The 19,128-nt window shown below is 45.1% G+C and overlaps 1 protein-coding gene across 5 annotated transcripts in view; it reads right to left on the bottom strand.

The window, feature by feature from the left end:
* Positions 1-19,128, bottom strand: part of LOC109871720 (E3 ubiquitin-protein ligase RNF220) — a 190,529-nt gene that overhangs the window by 9,148 nt on the left and 162,253 nt on the right. For all 5 annotated transcript variants that reach the window (XM_031807077.1, XM_031807078.1, XM_031807079.1 and 2 more), the window contains 4 exons: positions 16,121-16,304; positions 15,960-16,015; positions 15,731-15,845; positions 1,031-1,139 (listed from right to left, as the gene is read on the bottom strand). In XM_031807077.1, the coding sequence (XP_031662937.1) occupies positions 1,031-1,139; positions 15,731-15,845; positions 15,960-16,015; positions 16,121-16,304 (464 nt within the window). The remainder of the gene's footprint in view (positions 1-1,030; positions 1,140-15,730; positions 15,846-15,959; positions 16,016-16,120; positions 16,305-19,128) is intronic.

Below are 19,128 nucleotides of genomic sequence, written 5' to 3'. Positions count from 1 at the left end.
GGAGGAGACGACAGCAATGACAAATGAGCTTTACGATGGTCGCTGGAGGGCAGGAGTGATCAATATGCATCTCTTCCCCTCTCCTCTCCGTCACCCCGGGGCTGGGACGACCTTTAGGAGGGACAGGCGTCAGTAATTGCTTGCTTTTCACAGAGTCAAGAGTCGTGGGGCCCGGGCCAGGGAGAAGGAGCTGCCAAAGCTGAGGAATCTGGCTTCTTCACTCTTCACTCATTCTCAAGGTGAGACTAGAAGATGGCGGGGTGGGGGTGTGTGTGGCTATGAGTGACAATGGAGGAAGTACAACCACAACACACACTCACACTTCGTAAAGGGTTGCTCAGGTATGTGGTGTTCTGTTCTTAATCCATATCGTCTGATTCTCTCACATAGACCAGGGGAGCGGATGGCCGAGCAGTCATTAGGGACAGGACAGAATCAAATCTCCAGGAACCGGATGCATTGATGGATGTCAAATCACCGTGATGACGTCAATAACCAAAGACAAAAGTTTGCTTATTGATCCCCACCAAATGATAATGAACCATCAGTTGAAATGGTCAGAAAACTGCCAGATGGTAATAAGCCATCATGCAGCTGGGGATTCAGAACTATATGACAGTTGGTGCAACAGAATCTCTCTGACACACACAATCAATCAATCAGGTGGAGGAGAGATGGCTGACTTTTAGGCCATGCAGGAATCACTTCAACCACCAGACAATATGTCAATACAAAGCCCATGCATATAAACTGCAACGCTGCATCCTAAATGGTACCCCATACACCCTATGGGCCCTAGTCAAAAGTAGTGCACTATATAGGGAATAGGGTGTCAATTAGGTCCCTAGTCAAAAGTAGTGCGGTATATAGGGGATAGGGTGTCATTTGTGACACACCCAAAAGTTGTTTAAGTAGTGGATGGGCAGGTTGCTTGGGTTCAAACACTCTGATACGGCAGACATGCTTAGAGACTGAGAGAAAAGCACACGGATGGACAGAGTGAAGGTAAAGGACTATGTTGGTTGCTTACCATGCAGATGAGACACTTATATCTGTCCCCTCGAAGGATCTGTTTCTCCAGTTCCCGGATACGAGCCTTTAGTGCTTCAAATGTGGTGGCTTTCGAGCCCTCTGTGATCCTGCAACAAACGGGAAGAGGCTTGGGTCAGATCACAGTGACACTCAAAGAGAAAGGATCCTCACCATTACATCACGGAATCCCTTGTTTTGCCTCTATGGTAGCAGCACTGCAGGAATCCAGAGGCCATTTTAATACGTAAATCACTCTTAATCTTTGTCCTCAGTCCCAGGATCTGATTGCTTTGAGAGTTATTTCTCGCTGGCAAGCTTTTTATTCAGCCCTTCCTTGTCAGGACACTGAGCTGTCTTTATACTGTACATGACACATCCCCATTTAACATCTGTCTATCGGTCTGTATCCTCCCAGGTCCTATCCCTACACTGACTGACCCAGGATGTACAGCTCCCTCCCCTCCTCACCTCTCAGGCCCTCCACTAAATATCCCCTGATTAATGCCCCTGCCTGGAGAATGTACGTTTAACACTGTCCTGCAGCATATGAACGAGCAATAACTAAGTCAATATGTCCGCCAGTGATTGGCCGGGACACGGCGCTGGCCAGATGTTTATGGTGATCCGCTCATTTTCCAGCCAGATGGAGTGCTGATCTACAGTATTGATTTACCATTGGACCAGCTCTCAGCGGGAGACACGCAGCAAGGCACAGCGCTCCCCCACTCCGATTACTGGCCATTCGGAGGGCCCAGTGCCGTGGCTATCTATAGCTTAATTTATTATACTACCGGCCCTGTGTGGTTCTTCAATAAGGAGTGGATTGCCCAGAGGAACACAGAGACAGTACAGGAGTTGCGCTAGACTGACCACTGTCAACACAACGTAGTTCAACTTACCTAGCCCGATAGCTACACTGAATAAAGCATTGTTTTTGCCTTTGTATTTAGATATACACACACCAATGCTGTTTTCTCATCGGAAGGTAGCATCATTTGAGTTAAGCTGAATGTGACTTCAAGAGCTTAAAATGTTCCTATGTCTGGTGTTAGTCCATTACAATACACTTGGTGACTCGAGTCAACTTGAAACTCTTGTTTGACTGGACAGAGACCTTGGCCAAGGATAGCCAGAGAAAAGAGACCAGGCCAGTCATTCTCTCCTGTGACTCCAATCTGCAACACCATGGCCATAAAGCTTTAAAATCTCCTCTTATTAGCAGGGCGCTTGTAAAAAGGCATTTAGCCTTGATTAGCGTGCTTGCTTATAAAGAAGGCCCAGTAGCGCTGTCCTCCGTAGCCTGGTGTTTTCCCTTTAACAGCATCATAAATCCCTGTGGTGGTTTACTCAACCAACACTGTCATTGGGCGGCACTGAGTAAAACTTTTCCCTATAAAAGACCAACCCTCGTCTCCTCTCTCGCTCTCAGGCACGACGTGGTTTGACGATGAATATTAATTTAGCCGGTGATTTATAAGAAACCACATTCTAAAAGTTACTTAATTCCCTCGTGCAATAAAAGGGGGTTTTAATCTTTCTTTATGTAGAGGCCTGAGCCATTGGAGCGATGGGATGGCCGATAGAATGTGGGTTTTTGTGTGCCCCTAGTTTACTACACTCTAGGCAGAAGGGACTGGATGATCTCACCATTTGATGATTGTATCAGGTGGTCCAGCCCCAACCCCAGGCAGACAGGCCAGCTGGACATCAGGCATTAGTAAACTGGATTGTACCATCTATTAGTATCTGTACACCACTTTCCCCATACAGTGCCTCCAGAAAGTTCTCACATCCCTTTCCTTTTTCCACATTTTGTTGTATTACAAAGTGGGATTCAAAGTGATATAATTTAACTATTTTTTGTCCACATTCTACACAAAATGAATGTAAAAATGAAAGAAAAATGTTTAAAACATTCGAATTCAAAAATAAAACATCTTCATTAGATAAGTATTCAACCCCCGGAGTCAATGCATGTTAGAATCACCTTTGGCAGTGATGACAGCTGTGTCTTTCTGGGTTAGTCTCTAAGAGCTTTGCACAACTGGATTGTACAATACTTGCACATTATTCTTGAAATTCTTCAAGCTGTCAAGTTGGTTGTTGATCATTGCTAGACAGCCATTTTCACATCATGCCAAAGATTTTAAGATGTTTTAAGTCAAAACTGTAACTAGGACACTCAGTAACATTCAATGTAATCTTGGCAAGCAACTCCAGTGTATATTTGGCCTTGTGTTTTAAGCTATTGTCCTGCTGAAATGTGAATTTGTCTCCTAGTGTCTGTTGGAAAGCAGACTGAACAAGGTTTTTCTCTACTATAATTTATAACACTGCAGTTCAAAAATCCATGTTAAGACAGAAGCTTAAAATATACCAAACAACCTTTGCTAAACCTGAAATGGTGTCTAAAGATCAGTTGAGTTATTGGTTGAGGCATGTTATGCTAAGGGAAAATACAAGTAAAGCAAACATTGTGGGCATAAAACAGGGCCGTGAATCAGGCCTGGGCTGAGGTTTGTGACCACAGTGGGACTCTGTAGTGGCCTTGAGTACACATACAATCTTACAAGACTTACAATGTAACCTGAAATACTACCTCATGCAAAGTTTCCCACGCTGCTACACCGTCTATAGCTGGGACAATACAGGTAGGGCTGGGCAGTATCCATATTTTCACATCGTCACACTGTTTCAGAACCATACTGGGGTATACGCTATTACCGGAAGTGCACACAAGGGGCGCTATTTTGTTGTTTTTGCTGCAACTAAAATGTTTGATCTAGACATCTAGCCACTTAGCTAGCAAGCCAAATGCATAGCTGGAGCCCTGAGCTGCTTATAATTTATGACATCTTAGATTTCTTATAATTATACTTATAAGCAGTGGCGTATTGAAAATCACACCATCTTGGAGGACTACAAAGAAACTGGGGTTGTGTTCAGAAAGGCACAACATACAACAGAAAACTAAAATATTATGTAGTACTGTTTTAAAAGTTCTCCCCACTGAACATACAAGCGTACCTAGTTAAAAATGTAAAAAAGGAGTCTGGAACCAAAGAACAATTCATATATGTCATCTCAGTTGAGATGCTCCCCTCTCACTGCCACAGGCTGGAAAGATCCAGAAATATAAAAAGAGCGAGAAAGAAAGAGCGAGGGAGAACTTGTCCTTCTTCCCCATTAAGTGTCCTGTGTTCTGTCCGACCGTTTGCGGGAGGCGGTGGAGATTGTGCCGTGTGCCCATTTCTCATTTCATTAGCCGGGCTTGCCAGGCTCCCTGGGCCACTGCACCCCTGCAATCCATCTCCATCAGCCCGTTATCTTAATCTAGCGTCCATCTATATCCTCGCCTTTCATCTCTCAGGCAGGCAGGGAGGGCCTCCTGAGCACATTACTGGCTGGTGTAATTTCAGTTAGATTCAGGAGAGAGGGAGGAGGAGGAAAAGAGAGACCAAGGGGACTGACAACCTTTTAGAATGGGGAATAATCCACAACCATTCACACATTTACCTTCAGAAAGTATTCACACTCCTCACCTTTGTCCACATTTTGTTGCGTTACAAAATAAAAATGGATTTAATTGTCATTTTTGTGAACGATCTACACAAAATACTCAGTAATGTCAAAGTGGAAGAAATATTTTAACATTTGTAAAGATAAGTATTCAAACCAAGTCAATACATGCTAGAATCACCTTTGGCAGCAATTACAGCTGTGAGTCTAACTAAAGCTTTCCACTGCTAGAAAACCATTTTCAGGTCTTGCCATAGTTTTAACTTAAATATGTTTGAAAATCTAACTAACTCAGCCACTCAAGCACATTCGTGTCTTCTTGGCAAGTAACTACAGTGTAGATTTGGCCTTGTGTTTTAGGTTAATGTCCTGCTGAAAGGTGAATTAATCTCAGTGTCTGGTGGAAAGCAGACCGAAGGGTTTCCTCCAGGATTTAGCGCCATTCTGTTCATTTTTTATTCTGAAAAACTGCCCAATCTTTAACAATTACAAGCATACCCATAACATGATTCAGCTACCACTATGTGTGAAAATATGGAGAGCAGTACTCAGTAATGTGTTGTATTTGCCCCAAACATAACGCTTTGTATTCAGAGAAAAAAGTTAATTTCTTTGCCACATTTTTTGCAGTATTACCTTAATGCCTTATTGCAAACAGGATGCATGTTTTGGAATATTGTTATTCTGTACAGGCTTCCTTCTTTTCACTCTGTCAATTAGGTTAGTATTGTGGAGAAACTACAATGTTGTTGATCCATCCTCAGTTTTCTCCTATCACAGCCATTAAACTGTGTAATGGTTTTAAAGTCACCATTGGCCTCATGGTGAAATCCATGAGCCGTTTCTGTCCTCTCTCCGGCAACTGAGTTAGGAAGGACGCCTGTATCTTGTAGTGACTGGGTGTATTGATACACCATCCAAAGTGTAATTAATAACTCCACCATGCTCAAAGGGTTATTCAATGTGTTTTTTTTCTTTCTTCTTTTAATCTACCAATAGGTGCCCTTCTTTGTGAACCATTGGAAAACCTCCCTGGTGTTTGTGGTTGAATTTCACTGCTCAACTGAGGGACCTTAAAAATAATTGTATGTGTATGGTACAGAGCAGAGATAGTCATTACAAAATCATGGTAAACACTATTATTGCACACAGAGTGAGTCCATGCAACTTTTGCAAATTGTTAAGGACATTTTCACTCTTGAACTTCTTTAGGCTTGTCATAACAAAGGGATTGAACACTTACTGACTCAAGACATTTCAGCTTTTAATCTGTACTTGATTTGTAAAATTATAGAAGAACATCATTCCACTTTAACATTATGGGATCGTGTGTGTAATCCCATAAGGCAATGTCCACACCAGCGCGTGAATCTAATCAGCGTAAAAAAAAGTCACAAAAATAAATTAGGCGAACTATTCAAATTTTTTGCAACCAGGAAATGGCAGAGCGATTTCTGCATTGTGCATCTTTAACTAAACTGACACCAGATAAAACATTGAAGTCACAATTGATTTCTTCAGCTCCAGCCATTGTGTGTGAGGAAGGCCTCAGATGGCTATAGGGGGAGGGCTTCTCTTTCTCTCACAGGGTCCGAGGGGGAGATGGGGAGAAGCAGAGGAGGACGGAGGAGGTGGGGTAGAGTCATCACTTAGAAATTGAGGACAGATTCAATTACTTGCAAAGCTACACGGAAATCTCTGCCATTGTTTCATGTTGAGCATGACATTTTGCAGCAATCACATTGGCGGCATTGGAGAGGTCATTTATCTTCTTGGGAACGAGTGGGGTTGGAGACGACCCCAATGCCAAGAGATCATTACCCATCTGGGATGAGATCAGAGATTTCACTACCGCCACACACACACACACACACACACACACACACACACAATGCATCAGCATAACGAAAGGAGACAAACCTCATTTTCATTTGAGAACGAGGGCTGAGAAAGTCCCTACAAATACATGCATTTTGCAAACAGCAAGGAGGGAATTTCAGCCTCGTTCTTCTGAAATCATTCAATCCCTTATTTGGTCTCCTTAAAGGGATTCTCAGATTAAACCTATTTCTTTTGTATCAGGAAATTGCCCATAAAACTGTCACACTGCATGCCCATTTCTTTACTTATAGATTTTGGCACAATAATCCATAGAATGCCAACAGAAAGATCCAAATGGAACAACAAGCGGCAGGTAGCCTAGTGGTTAGAGCGTTGGGCCAGTAACCGAAAGGTTGCTAGATCAAATCCCCGAGGTGACATGGTAAAAATCTGTGGTTCTGTGCCTGAACAAGGCAGTTAAACCCACTGTTCCTAGGCCGTTATTATTGTAAATAATAATTTGTTCTTAACTGACTTGCCTGGTTAAATAAAAAATAAATGTAATTAAATGATTTATTTGTATTTGAATAAAAAATGTATTTCAATAAACTCTTTCCCTTCTGTGACAATACTAATAATACGGTCTTGTTCCTCCCACTAAGCCAGTGGTTCCAAAACCTTTTATAGTCCGTACCCCTTCAAACATTCAACCTCCAGCTACGTACCCCCGCTAGCACCAGGGTCAGCGCACTCTCCAATGTTGTTTTTGCCATCATTGTAAACCTGCCACACACACACTATACATTTATTAAACATAAGAATGTGTGAGCTGTCACAACCCGGCTTGTGGGAAGTGACAAGGAGCTCTTATAGGACCTGGGCACAAATAATAAATCATTTTGCTCTATATTTAACCATTTTACATCTAAATCCTTATTTGTGAATCAAAAATGGTGAATAACTCACCACAGGTTAATGAGAAGGATGCACACAACTCTGCAATGTTGAGTTGTATTGGAGAGTCTCTCCGTCTTAAATAATTTTACACAGTCTGTGCCTGTATGTAGTTTTCATAATAGTGAGGGTCGAGAATCCAAATAGCTACATGGTTGCAAAGGGCATCAGTGACTTACCAGCAGGATTTGCTAAGGTAAGAAACTCTGGCACTGGCTTCTGATTAAATTCAATTTTCCCAGAACCGCTTGTTGCAATTTCGATGAGGCTCTTGTTCACATATCGATAAATGGACTGGAAGCAGGGGATAAAAGAGATAACGAATCCAGTTGTTTTTGGTCGTCCGCTTCGCTGTATTACATTTGACATTGTCCGTAAGCTTGAGTTCATTTGCACACAAAAAAAAATCTAACAATGATGGAAAGACCTGTGTGTTGTCCTTGTTAATGCAGCCAAAAAAAGAGCTCTTAATCATAGACTCAATTTTGTCCCCACATTGAATATAGTTTCGGAGAGTCCCTGTTATCCTAGATTCAGATCATTCAGGCGAGAAAAAAAATCACCCAGTTAGGCCAGTCGTGTGAGAAACTCGTCATCATGCAAGCGGTCAGACAAGTGAAAATTATGGTCAGTAAAGAAAACTAAGCTTGTTTCTCAATTTAAAAACCGTGTCAATACTTTGCCCCTTGCTAACCAGAGCACTTCTGTATGTTGTAAAAGCGTTACACGGTCGCTGCCCACATCATTGCATAATGCAGAAAATACACGAGCGTTCAGGGGCCTTGCCAACTTGTTATGGCTGCAATCCCCCTATCGGGATAAGTGTCATCAACAACCGCTGAATAGCATAACGCTACATTCAATAAATATTACTACAAATACTTATATTCATGAAATCACAAGTGCAATATAGGAAAACACAGATTAGCCTTTTGTTAATCCACCTGTCGTGTCAGATTGAGAAAATATTCTTTACAGCGAAAGCTATCCAAGCGTTTGTGTAAGTTTATCGATCGCACAACAAAACATTAAGTACATTTAGCATCAGGAAGCTTGGTCACAAAAATCAGAAAAGCAATCAAATAAATCGTTTATCTTTGATGATCTTCAGATGTTTTCACTCACGAGACTCCCAGTTACACAACAAATGTTCCTTTTGTTCCATAAAGATAATTTTTATATCCAAAATACCTCAGTTTGTTTGTCACGTTATATTAAGAAATCCACAGGAAAAAGCGGTCACGACAACAGACGAAAATTCCAAATAGTTTTCATAATGTCCACAGGAACATGTCAAACGTTTTTATAAATAATCAATCCTTAAGTTGTTTTTAAAATATATAATCGATAATATATCAACCGCAAATGTCTTTCACAGTAGGAGAGGGAAAAGCAATACCTATCCAAACTTTGTTGCGCGAGCAAAACTCATGTGACCACTTGACGCGATGTTATCGTTCTGGCTCATTTTTCAAAATAAAAGCCTGAAACTATGTCTGAAGACTGTTGACACCTTGAGGAAGCGATAGGAAAAGGAATCTGGTTCATATTCCTTTAAATCCAGCAAAGGGAGGCTATGGAACATGGAGTTTCCTGTTCCACTTCCTGTTTTGATTTTCCTCAGGGTTTCACCTGCAATATCAGTTCTGTTATACTCACAGACAATATTTTGACAGTTTTGGAAACGGTAGTGTTTTCTATCCAATACTAATAATAATATGCATATATTAGCAACTGAGAATGAGGAGCTGGCTGTTTACAATGGACACATTTTCATCCAAGCTACTCAATACTGCCCCAGCAGTCATAAAAAGTTAACAAAGTTAACCATTTTCACTGTAGTGTCCAAAACATCTTTCAAGCTGTCAGGCATTTCCTTGGCAGCAAGAGCCTCTCTGTGGAGGCTGCAGTGTACCCAAGTAGCGTCATGAGCAACTACTTGCATGCACGTTACCACTCCACTATGTCTCCCTGTCATGGCTTTTACGCAATCAGTACAGATACAAACACATCTTGACCACCAAATTCTATTTGATGTCACAAAGCTGTCCAGTACTTTAAAAATATCCTCTCCTGTTGTCCTGGTTTCCAGTGGTTTGCAGAAGAGGATGTCTTCCTTAATAGACCCCCCATAAACGTAACAGATATATACCAGGAGTTGTGCCAGGCCTGCCATGTCATCCAGCTGTAACGCACTGGCTTTTATGCGAAGCAGTAATTGTTTCAAAACATCTCCTGCCATGTCACTGATGCATCATGAAACAGTGTTGTTTGATGAAGGCATTGTCTGGATAGTTTTTTTTAACGTTTCCCCCATCATTGTCCAAGCCAAATCCGTGGCAGCAGGAAGAATTAAGTCCTCCACAATAGTATTGGGCATGTTTGCAGTAGCTACTCGGTAGTTCACCATATAAGACGCTTCTAAATAATGGTATCTGTTGCTTTTATATATGTCTGTCTTACTACTCAAAATACGTATTTATTCTTGCTCAAAAAACTCCTGTGGCTTATTTTTCAAATGATCATGTTTTGTTTCTAAATGTCTGTGCAACAGTGAAGGTTTCCCGTCAGAGTAATGGTTAATGTGATTGGATGTTAATTATTTGACTAGGCTACCTGTATTTGACATTGTGTTGTTATTTCGCTGAACACTAGATGGTTTAATTTGATTTGAAACGAGGCTGCTCAGGCGAGAGAGAAAAATTGCCCAAATGCATAGCTCCGTTGGAAAATATAAATGTACAGTTTGAAAATGATTGATCCCCACCAAATGATTATGAACCATCAGTTGAAATGGTCAGAAAAACCCCTCCAGTTTGGGAATACCTGCAGTAAGCCAACAGACACTAAGGAGGAATGGTTAAAAACTATAATTCCCAGAACAACCCTCTCTCTATGATGAATGACATCATTCCCCTCCGGCGTATAATAAAATATCCTCCAAACATCTCCTGGAACCTGATCAAATAAGGATTTTTCTAAACTGGGTGGGTCGAGCCCTGAAAGCTGATCGGCTGTCAGCAGTGGTATATCAAATCAAAGTTTATTTGTCACGTGCGCCGAATACAACAGTGAAATGCTTACTTACAGTGAAATGCTTACTTACAGTGAAATGCTTACTTACAGGCTCTAACCAATAGTGTGGAGGAAAAAAAAGTGTGTGTGTAGGTAAGTAAACCAATAAAACAACAGTAATAATACATTTGAAAATAAGAGTAGCAAGGCTGTATACAGACACCGGTTAGTCAGGATTATTGAGGTAGTATGTACATGTGGGTATGGTTAATGTGACTGTACATATATGATGAACAGATAGTAGCAGTAGCGTAAAAAGAGGGGTTGCCGGGTGGTGGGACACAATGCAGATAGCCCGGTTAGCCAATGTGCGGGAGCACTGGTTGGTCGGGCCAATTGAGGTAGTATGTACATGAATGTATAGTTAAAGTGACTATGCATATAAGATAAACAGAGAGTAGCAGCAGCGTCAAAGAGGGGTTGGGGGTGGCACACAATGCAAATAGTCTGGGTAACCATTTGGTTACCTGTTCAGGAGTCTTATGGCTTGGGGGTAAAAACTGTTAAGAAGCTTTTTTGTCCTAGACTTGGCACTCCGGTACCGCTTGCCATGCGGTAGTAGAGAGAACAATCTATGACTGGGGTGGCTAGGGTCTTTGACAATTTTCAGGACCTTCCCCTGACACCGCCTGGTGTAGAGGTCCTGGATGGCAGGCAGCTTTGCCCCAGTGATGTACTGGGCAGTATGCACTACCCTCTGAAGTGCCTTGCGGTCGGAGGCCGAGTAATTGCCGTACCAGGCAGTGATGCAACCGGTCAGGATGCTCTCGATGTTGCAGCTGTAGAACCTTTTGAGGATCTCAGGACCCATGCCAAATCTGTTTAGTTTCCTGAGGGGGAATAGGCTTTGTCGTGCCCTCTTCATGACTGTCTTGGTGTGATCGGACCATTCTAGTTTGTTGGTGATGTGGACACCAAGGAACTTGAAGCTCTCAACCTGCTCACTACAGCCCTGTCGATGAGAATGGGAACGTGCTTGGTGCTCCTTTTCCGGTAGTCCACAATCATCTCCTTAGTCTTGGTTACGTTGAGGGATAGGTTGTTGTTCTGGCACCACCCGTCCAGGTCTCTGACCTCCTCCCTATAGGCTGTCTCATCGTTGTCGGTGATCAGGCCTACCACTGTTGTGTCATCAGCAAACTTAATGATGGTGTTGGGAGTAGTGCCTGGCCATGCAGTCGTGGGTGAACAGGAGTACAGGAGGGGACTGAGCACACACCCCTGGGGAGCTCCAGTGTTGAGGATCAGCATGGCAGATGTGTTGCTACCTACCCTCACCACCTGGGCGCGGCCCGTCAGGAAGTCCAGGATCCAGTTGCAGAGGGAGGTGTTTAGTCCCAGGTTCCTTAGCTTAGTGATGAGCTTTGAGGGTACTATGGTGTTGAACACTGAGCTGTAGTCAATGAATAGCATTCTCGCATAGGTGTTTATTTTGTCTAGGTGGGAAAGGGCAGTGTGGAGCGCAATAGAGATTGCATCATCTGTGAATCTGTTTGGGCGGTATGCAAATTGGAGTGGGTCTAGGGTTTCTGGGATAATGGTGTTGATGTGAGCCATTACCAGCCTTTCAAAGCACTTCATGGCTACGGACGTGAGTGCCACGAGTCTGTAGTCATTTAGGCAGGTTGACTTTGTGTTCTTGGGCACAGGGACTATGGTGGTCTGCTTGAAGCATGTTGGTATTACAGACTCAATCAGGGACATGTTGAAAATGTCAGTGAAGACACCTGCCAGTTGGTTAGCACATGCCCGGAGCACACGTCCTGGTAATCCATCTGGCCCCGCAGCCTTGTGAATGTTGACCTGTTTAAAGGTCTTACTCACGTCGGCTACGGAGAGCGTGATCACACAGTCGTCCGGAACAGCTGATGCTCTCATGCATGCCTCAAAGAGAGCATAGAAGTGATTTAGCTCGTCTGGTAGGCTCGTGTCACTGGGCAGCTCGAGGCAGTGCTTCCCTTTGTAGTCTGTAATAGTTTGCAAGCCCTGCCACATCCAACGAGCATCGGAGCCAGTGTAGTATGATTCAATCTTAGCCCTGTATTGACGTTTGATGGTTCGTCGCAGGGCATAGCGGGATTTCTTGTAAGCTTCCGGGTTAGTGTCCCGCGCCTTGAAAGTGGCAGCTCTACCCTTTACCTCAGTGCGAATGTTGCCTGTAATCCATGGCTTCTGGTTGGGGTATGTACGTACAGTCACTGTGGGGACGATGTCCTCAATGTACTTATTGATAAAGCCAGTGACTGATGTGGTGTATTCCTCAATGTCATCGGAAGAATCCCGGGACATGTTCCAGTCTGTGATAGCAAAGCAGTCCTGTAGTTTAGCATCTGCTTCATCTGACCACTTTTTTATAGACCGAGTCACTGGTGCTTCCTGCTTTAATTTTAGCTTGTAAGCAGGAATCAGGAGGATAGAGTTGTGGTCGGATTTACCAAATGGAGGGCGAGGAGAGCTCTATACGCATCTGTGTGTGGAGTACAGGTGATCTAGAGTTTTTTCCCTCTGGTTGCACATTTAACATGTTGATAGAGATTTGGTAGAACTGATTTAAGTTTCCCTGCATTAAAATCTCCGGCCACTAGGAGCGCCACCTCTGGGTGAGTGGTTTCCTGTTTGCTTATTTCCTTATACAGCTGACTGAGTGCGGTCTTAGTGCAGGCATCCGTCTGGTAAATAAACAGCCACGAAAAGTATAGCTGAGAACTCTCTAGGCAAGTAGTGTGGCCTGCAATTTATCATAATATACTCTACTTTTGGTGAGCAAAATCTAGAGACTTCCTTAGATTTCGTGCACCAGCTGTTGTTATCAGACCGTATACCACGGGTATGACAAAACATTTGTTTTTACTGCTCTAATTACATTGGTAACCAGTTCATAATAGCAGTAAGGCACCTCAGGGGTTTGTGGTATATGGCCAATATACCACGGCTAAGGGCTGTATCCAGCCAGGCACTCCACAATGCGTCATACCTAAGAACAGCCCTTAGCCGTGGTATATTGGCCATATACCACATCCCCTGAGGTGCCTTATTGCTTAAGTAGAAAACAATGGCAGGGAGGGAGAAAAACGAGAAATATCTGGGAATAATAGTTTCAGCTGGAGAGTTACTGTGAGGTGTCCCAAACGGCACCCAATTCCCTGTACAGTGCACTACGTTTGACTTTCTTTTTCCCCATAAGGCACAATCAAAAGTAGTGCACTATTTAGGGAATAGGGTGCCAACCAGTGAGTATGTGCTCCAGAGCAGACTGGTTGGTGGAAACATATTAAATACACGGGCGTGTGTCACATCTGGAGCAGAGCAGCCGATAGATAAGCTAATAAAGCTGATTCAGGAGGCCCTGCTCATGGCTTAGGCATACTCTTCCTTCTGTCTGACAACCAGCGGGAGTGATCTATGGCCTGCCCGCCTAACACACCTAATGCCCCTCTCCACCACATAATGGCACAGAGAGGTGGCTGTCGCGAATGTGTGTGTGTGTGTGAGGTAGATGGACCGTGTGTGTATGTGTGTGTAAGAGGGGAGGCAGGGAGCCTCAACAGGGTTACAGCGATGAATCAACCTAAGCTGTCATGCTCCTGGCTTCACCACTTAGGGAGCGCTCACCTGTCTTTCTTCATGCCGACACACACACACACCAAAAAAAGAGCAACTCGCTATTCCTACACTCACTTAAGCCTAAACCCCCGACACGGTTATCCTTATGGACACAAGGCTTTCCCTCCCTAACCCTCAGACAGTCACTGTGTTTACATCGGTCTGTCTGCCACACAGACGGATCATAACCACACTGCCCCAGAGGATGTGCTGCTGATGAATTCATCCTCCCACTCCGCACACATACATTCATCCTGGGTACACACACTGTCACCCAGGAAGAGGGGTGGAGGGATAGTGCCAGATACGTGATCACAGTGTACCGATGAGCCCAGATCAGGGTCATTCCCTTTATAGTACACCACTTCTGACCAGGGCCCATAGGGCTCCGGTCAAAAGTAGTGCACTATAAAGGGAATAGGGTGCCATTTGGGACGCAACCCAGATCAATACACCTCAAGCTGCTTTGCTTATGCACCAGTTCAGTTCTCCAGCAGCAGGCTGATATTTAATATGTGGCTAGACCAGCTCTACTCTAAGCTGAGCAACTTCCTCCTGATTGATTCATTTAAATTAAGCATTTAGCCTGCCAGGCAGGCAGGGCAGCCCTCCCAAGAGTGTGTAGAAAAGTGTGTGTGTGTGACTACGGGCGCTAAGAGAAAGAGGAAATAAACATGCGTGTGTGGATTTAGAAAACACTTGCTACTCTCGTACTACTAGGCAGTTTAACATGAGCCCTTTACAGGAAGTCAATGATGATGATGGTGGCTGAGGGAGAGTAAGAAACGGAGCCGTTTGGCTGCTTTATTGAAAACAAAACACTCATTTATCTCAGTCAGAGTCAGCAGGGGAAATGGACACTGAGGAAAGGAAATGGCCAAATGAGATGTGCGGAAGGAGTCAGAAGTAGTCAGTAAGTCAGTCAGTCTCTGAGGCTTGGACAAGTGAAGGCAGCAAGGAAGAGAGAGAGGGATTGTGATGGAAGGCAGTGGCAGACTGCAGTTTTGACCTGTGGCCATGTTTAAGATAGGTGTGGGGGGAAACTGAAGCAACTGAGCCAAAATGGGGCGCAAAAGGAGCAAAGGGGGGGAACATGGAATATGCCAAACATGCAGAAGCAAGCAATCAACCAAAATCCCTCTCTCTCTCCACTTGCTGTGCTGCTCTGACCCCAATTACCCATTCAGAGGGGCCGGCCATGCTGCTGCTGGTGGAAATTGTTTTCTGGGCACCGCTTGTCGGGGAATATGGATGAGGACATGGAGATGAGGGAATTAGAGGGGCTGCCCTTTCACATGAACAGGTTATTCACATTTATCTGCTGCTTGGCAGGGAGGGGCTGGGGAGACTGGAGCTGGGCTTCTACTAGGAGGTCTGCTGCTAGGTAGGTAGCAGGAGGGAGGTAGTGTGTGTGCTTATGTGGTGAAATTAGGATTCCTGCGTGGTGCTGTGTGTCTGGCCCAGATGGAGCATACGGCTACAGAGAGAGGATCAATACCACGGGAGCCTCTCTGTGATCAGACCAGTGGATGAAGTGAGTCAAAGCAACAGATTCACCGGCTATCTCACCGCAGGAGGAAAAATGACCACACAAAATGCATCATTTATGACCCAACCGGCCGGGCGAAGGAAGGAAAACTAATTTGAGAGTAATAGAAACGAGATAGGAAAGGGCTTGGGCGGGTGTGTGCTCTGGGGCTGAGAAGAGGGGAGGGATGGTTCTTACTTCTCTATTTCACTGTTTTTACAGGTCCGGGGCGCATTGGAGGATGAGCAGGCGGCGTTGGGGTCCTGAGGCAGCTGTTGCTTGCTGCTCTCGCCATTGCTGGTGGAGGGCATCTCTGCAGAGAGAGATGTGAAACTATGACCTTGACATTAAATCAATACGGTCAAAAGATTTCAATATGGTAACCATAAAAACAGAAGATGACATCTTGTTCCAAGCCTCAACTCACCATCACTGGCCCATTTGGAGAACTCTGCCGCTATTCTGTTGGACGGCATTCCACCACTGAAAGAGCAAACAAAACCCAAAGCCGTGAGAAGGAGCGCAACGCCACAGTCAGTAGAGTAGACACGAGTGGACTTCAGTAGAGTGGTAGGAGTGAGAACCTACTTCAACACCGCCCCGCGCAGGGCCTCCCGTTCTTTGGCTTCTCCTTGGTCCTCTCCGGAGCAGGGAATGATGTCTGCCTCTGTGTACTGGGCCTTGCCGTACTCCAGCGTGTCGTCTCCATCCACGTCCAGGTCGGCGTCGCTGTCGTGGCTCTCCTTCGTGCTACACATGGCAAAGCCTGTTCCTGAGGAGCGGGAGGGGGGCAGAGGGAGGGAGGGAGGGGAGAGCGGAGGCAAGGTCATTGCTCTGTCAGACCATGCAACCGTCCTTAATATTGTGGAGGGAAATACAAATGCGTTTAAACACTGTATATACACTTCACAACCTCTGAAGCAGGCAGTTCTGTCATGTCAGACAGGATGACAGTGTAAAGCAGGGCTCCAACAGTAGCAAGCCCTTCTTCCAGACCCCGTCTCCCTATCGCTCTCTCTACACACGTAGACCAGCAGGGAAAGAAAGATCTGAGCTAGCTATTAAACCTGCTGCTAAAGCAGACTGATTGAAATAGACATGTTGAGATGCTGCAACTCCCCCTCCCTCCCTGTAAAGTGTTGTTGGATGTCAGCGGCAGACAGAGGGAGGAGGTTTACTGGGTTGTGTCAGCTGTCTGTCAGCTGCCAGTGGCTGGTTATCTGGTTATGGGAGCGTGGCAGTCTGGGGGGGGGGGGGGGGGGGGGGGGCTGGCTGACTGGCGGTAGATCTGACTGGCACCTCTATAAACCCTGTGATGAGCGGCCCGCCAGAAACTCCTGCCTGACTGGCGCTTTCAGCTCCACTTAGGACCTGCCTCTCCCCCTGCCTGTGCTGCCACGGAGACGCACACAGCGCTGGGGGCTGATTGAGTGGTCAGGGACCGAGTGTCTCACTCGTCTAGGACTGGACACTGACAGCTGACGTGTCAGGACAGGAGATGGTACATGGCTGTGGTGGGGTAGAGACAGACTGGGCTCATGTGGAGACATAGGTAGACCCATGGATATATGTCCTAAAATCAACCCAGCACAGAGACCCAGAAGGCAGGCAGCCTCCTCCCCTCCCTCTGTGAAGGATGGCGGAAGCGGCTGCTGGAGGAGAGGATAAAACTCTGTCCCTGCCCGCCACCAAGGCTAACCCTTTTTACAATGTGCCCATGCTTTTAGTGATCACATAAAAAGGGACCTTTTAAGTTTTATTTGGTCCCTGTGGCTGCGTGGAGCATATGCGAACAATGGCTGTGGTGCATAAATGTCTGTTCAGCTGCTGGTGGCAGAGGCCAGACAGCTGAGGGGCCCAGCGGGCAGCATGGAAGCCTATCCTATCCAGATAGACCACCACCATTCAGGGACTTTTAGATGATTGAAATACTATAGAGCAAGGGATGGGCTAATAATGTGTTTTTCAAGTCCACGCCTTTGTCTCTCCTACAGCAGTCAACCACCTGGACCTGGGGGATGCCTCAAAGGCCGGTGGGAAGGAGGGGAGGAAGGGAGGTATGGCGGCCGGGCCAGGCGGTAAGGTCATAAATTAGATAAACTGCAAATGATGCCCTGCATTTAATTTATCTACTGTGAACGAGTGGCGACACGTAGGAGAGGCTAAAATAAATAAATAAATAGATTGTCCCTCCGTCCCGACCACTAATGGCGGCCGCTGGCCAGGCACATTGGGGAGGAGAAAGTGGCAGAGGGTTGGAAGGAACCTGAAATCACTGTTAATCCAATCAATTGATCAGCGTATGGATCCTGCGGCTAGTTAGCGATGCATGGCTGGGATTGGGGCTAGGAGATGGGAGGGACAGAGGCAGAGCAGCACAGCATAGATTTTTCAAAAGGCTGTGGTGTGGTGGCTCTCTGGCTGAGGAGAGAGAGGCTCTAGATGCTTTCACTGTTCCCGAGCCACCCACTGACAAGGCCGGGGCCACTGTTGCCCCTAAGAAGTGGACTTTCCACTGCTAAGTGTTACTAGGTAGGATTAGCCTTAAACCCAGTGGGACATGGAGAAATATTTCTCTCAAATATACTTCCCCCAACTGGAACCGACAGGTGTGGGCTGCCTACAACTGCTGCATTCGATCCAATTCAATCTCAATTCACCACAGCGGTAAGTGTGGAAGAAGACTATAAAGACAAGTAGGGAAAACAAGATCCCCATCACACTGATAGTTGACTGATAGAAACTAAAACGAGGGGATGCTGTAAAAGCAAGTGGCATGTAGCCGAACCGTCCGGCTGAAATTGGATTGCCCAAAGTCCGACCCGGTTGATGTCCCATGAGCAGAGAGGAGGACTACAGCAGTCTGACGTAACGGATAGTGTCCCAAATGCCACTCTATTCACCATTAAAGTGCACTACTTCTTACCAGAGCCCTATGGGCCATGGTGAAAAACTAAATAGGGAATAGGGTGCCATTTAGGACATAAAGATGCTGTTGGGCTGCCCAGCCTGGTCATGCTGCTCGGCTCAGTTCAGGCCCCATCTCTCCCTTTAACCAGTCTTGGCAGGCAATCTAATCTCCCCTGAAAAGGTCAGCGCCACTATAACTGCCTTTCAGTCACATTATGCACGCCGTTGCACGCGCTCCATCTCTCTCTCCGACCCCAGGGGATAGGCTACTCCCTTTTTGCCCCTCCTCCTGGCAGATCATCTAGGATCAATACTAGGGTTGCACATTTTGGGGAATGTTCAGAGGTGGAAACTTTCCATGGGAATTCATGGGAATATATTGGAATTAACGGGAATACATGAGAGTTAACAGAAATATGTAAATGAATATTAATACCATTTAAATGTAGATGTTTTTTTTGCATTGGATACATTTACCATATCAAGACAGAAACATAAACCTTTTACCTTATCATAAGTTTACATAATTGCAAATGAAAATTATAATTTAGTTATGAATTGGAACTTTAATTAAATTACTCTTCACTAAAGGGAATATTGAATGATCCCCAATGATCCATCGCATCTCCCAAAAACATTTAACATACATCTGTAAAATGTTAGTCTAGAAACTAAAGCTTTGGTTG

The sequence above is a fragment of the Oncorhynchus kisutch genome, linkage group LG27 (assembly GCF_002021735.2).
Source record: "Oncorhynchus kisutch isolate 150728-3 linkage group LG27, Okis_V2, whole genome shotgun sequence".
Classification (NCBI taxonomy): Eukaryota; Metazoa; Chordata; class Actinopteri; order Salmoniformes; family Salmonidae; genus Oncorhynchus; species Oncorhynchus kisutch.
This window is presented reverse-complemented; position numbering and strand designations above follow the sequence as displayed.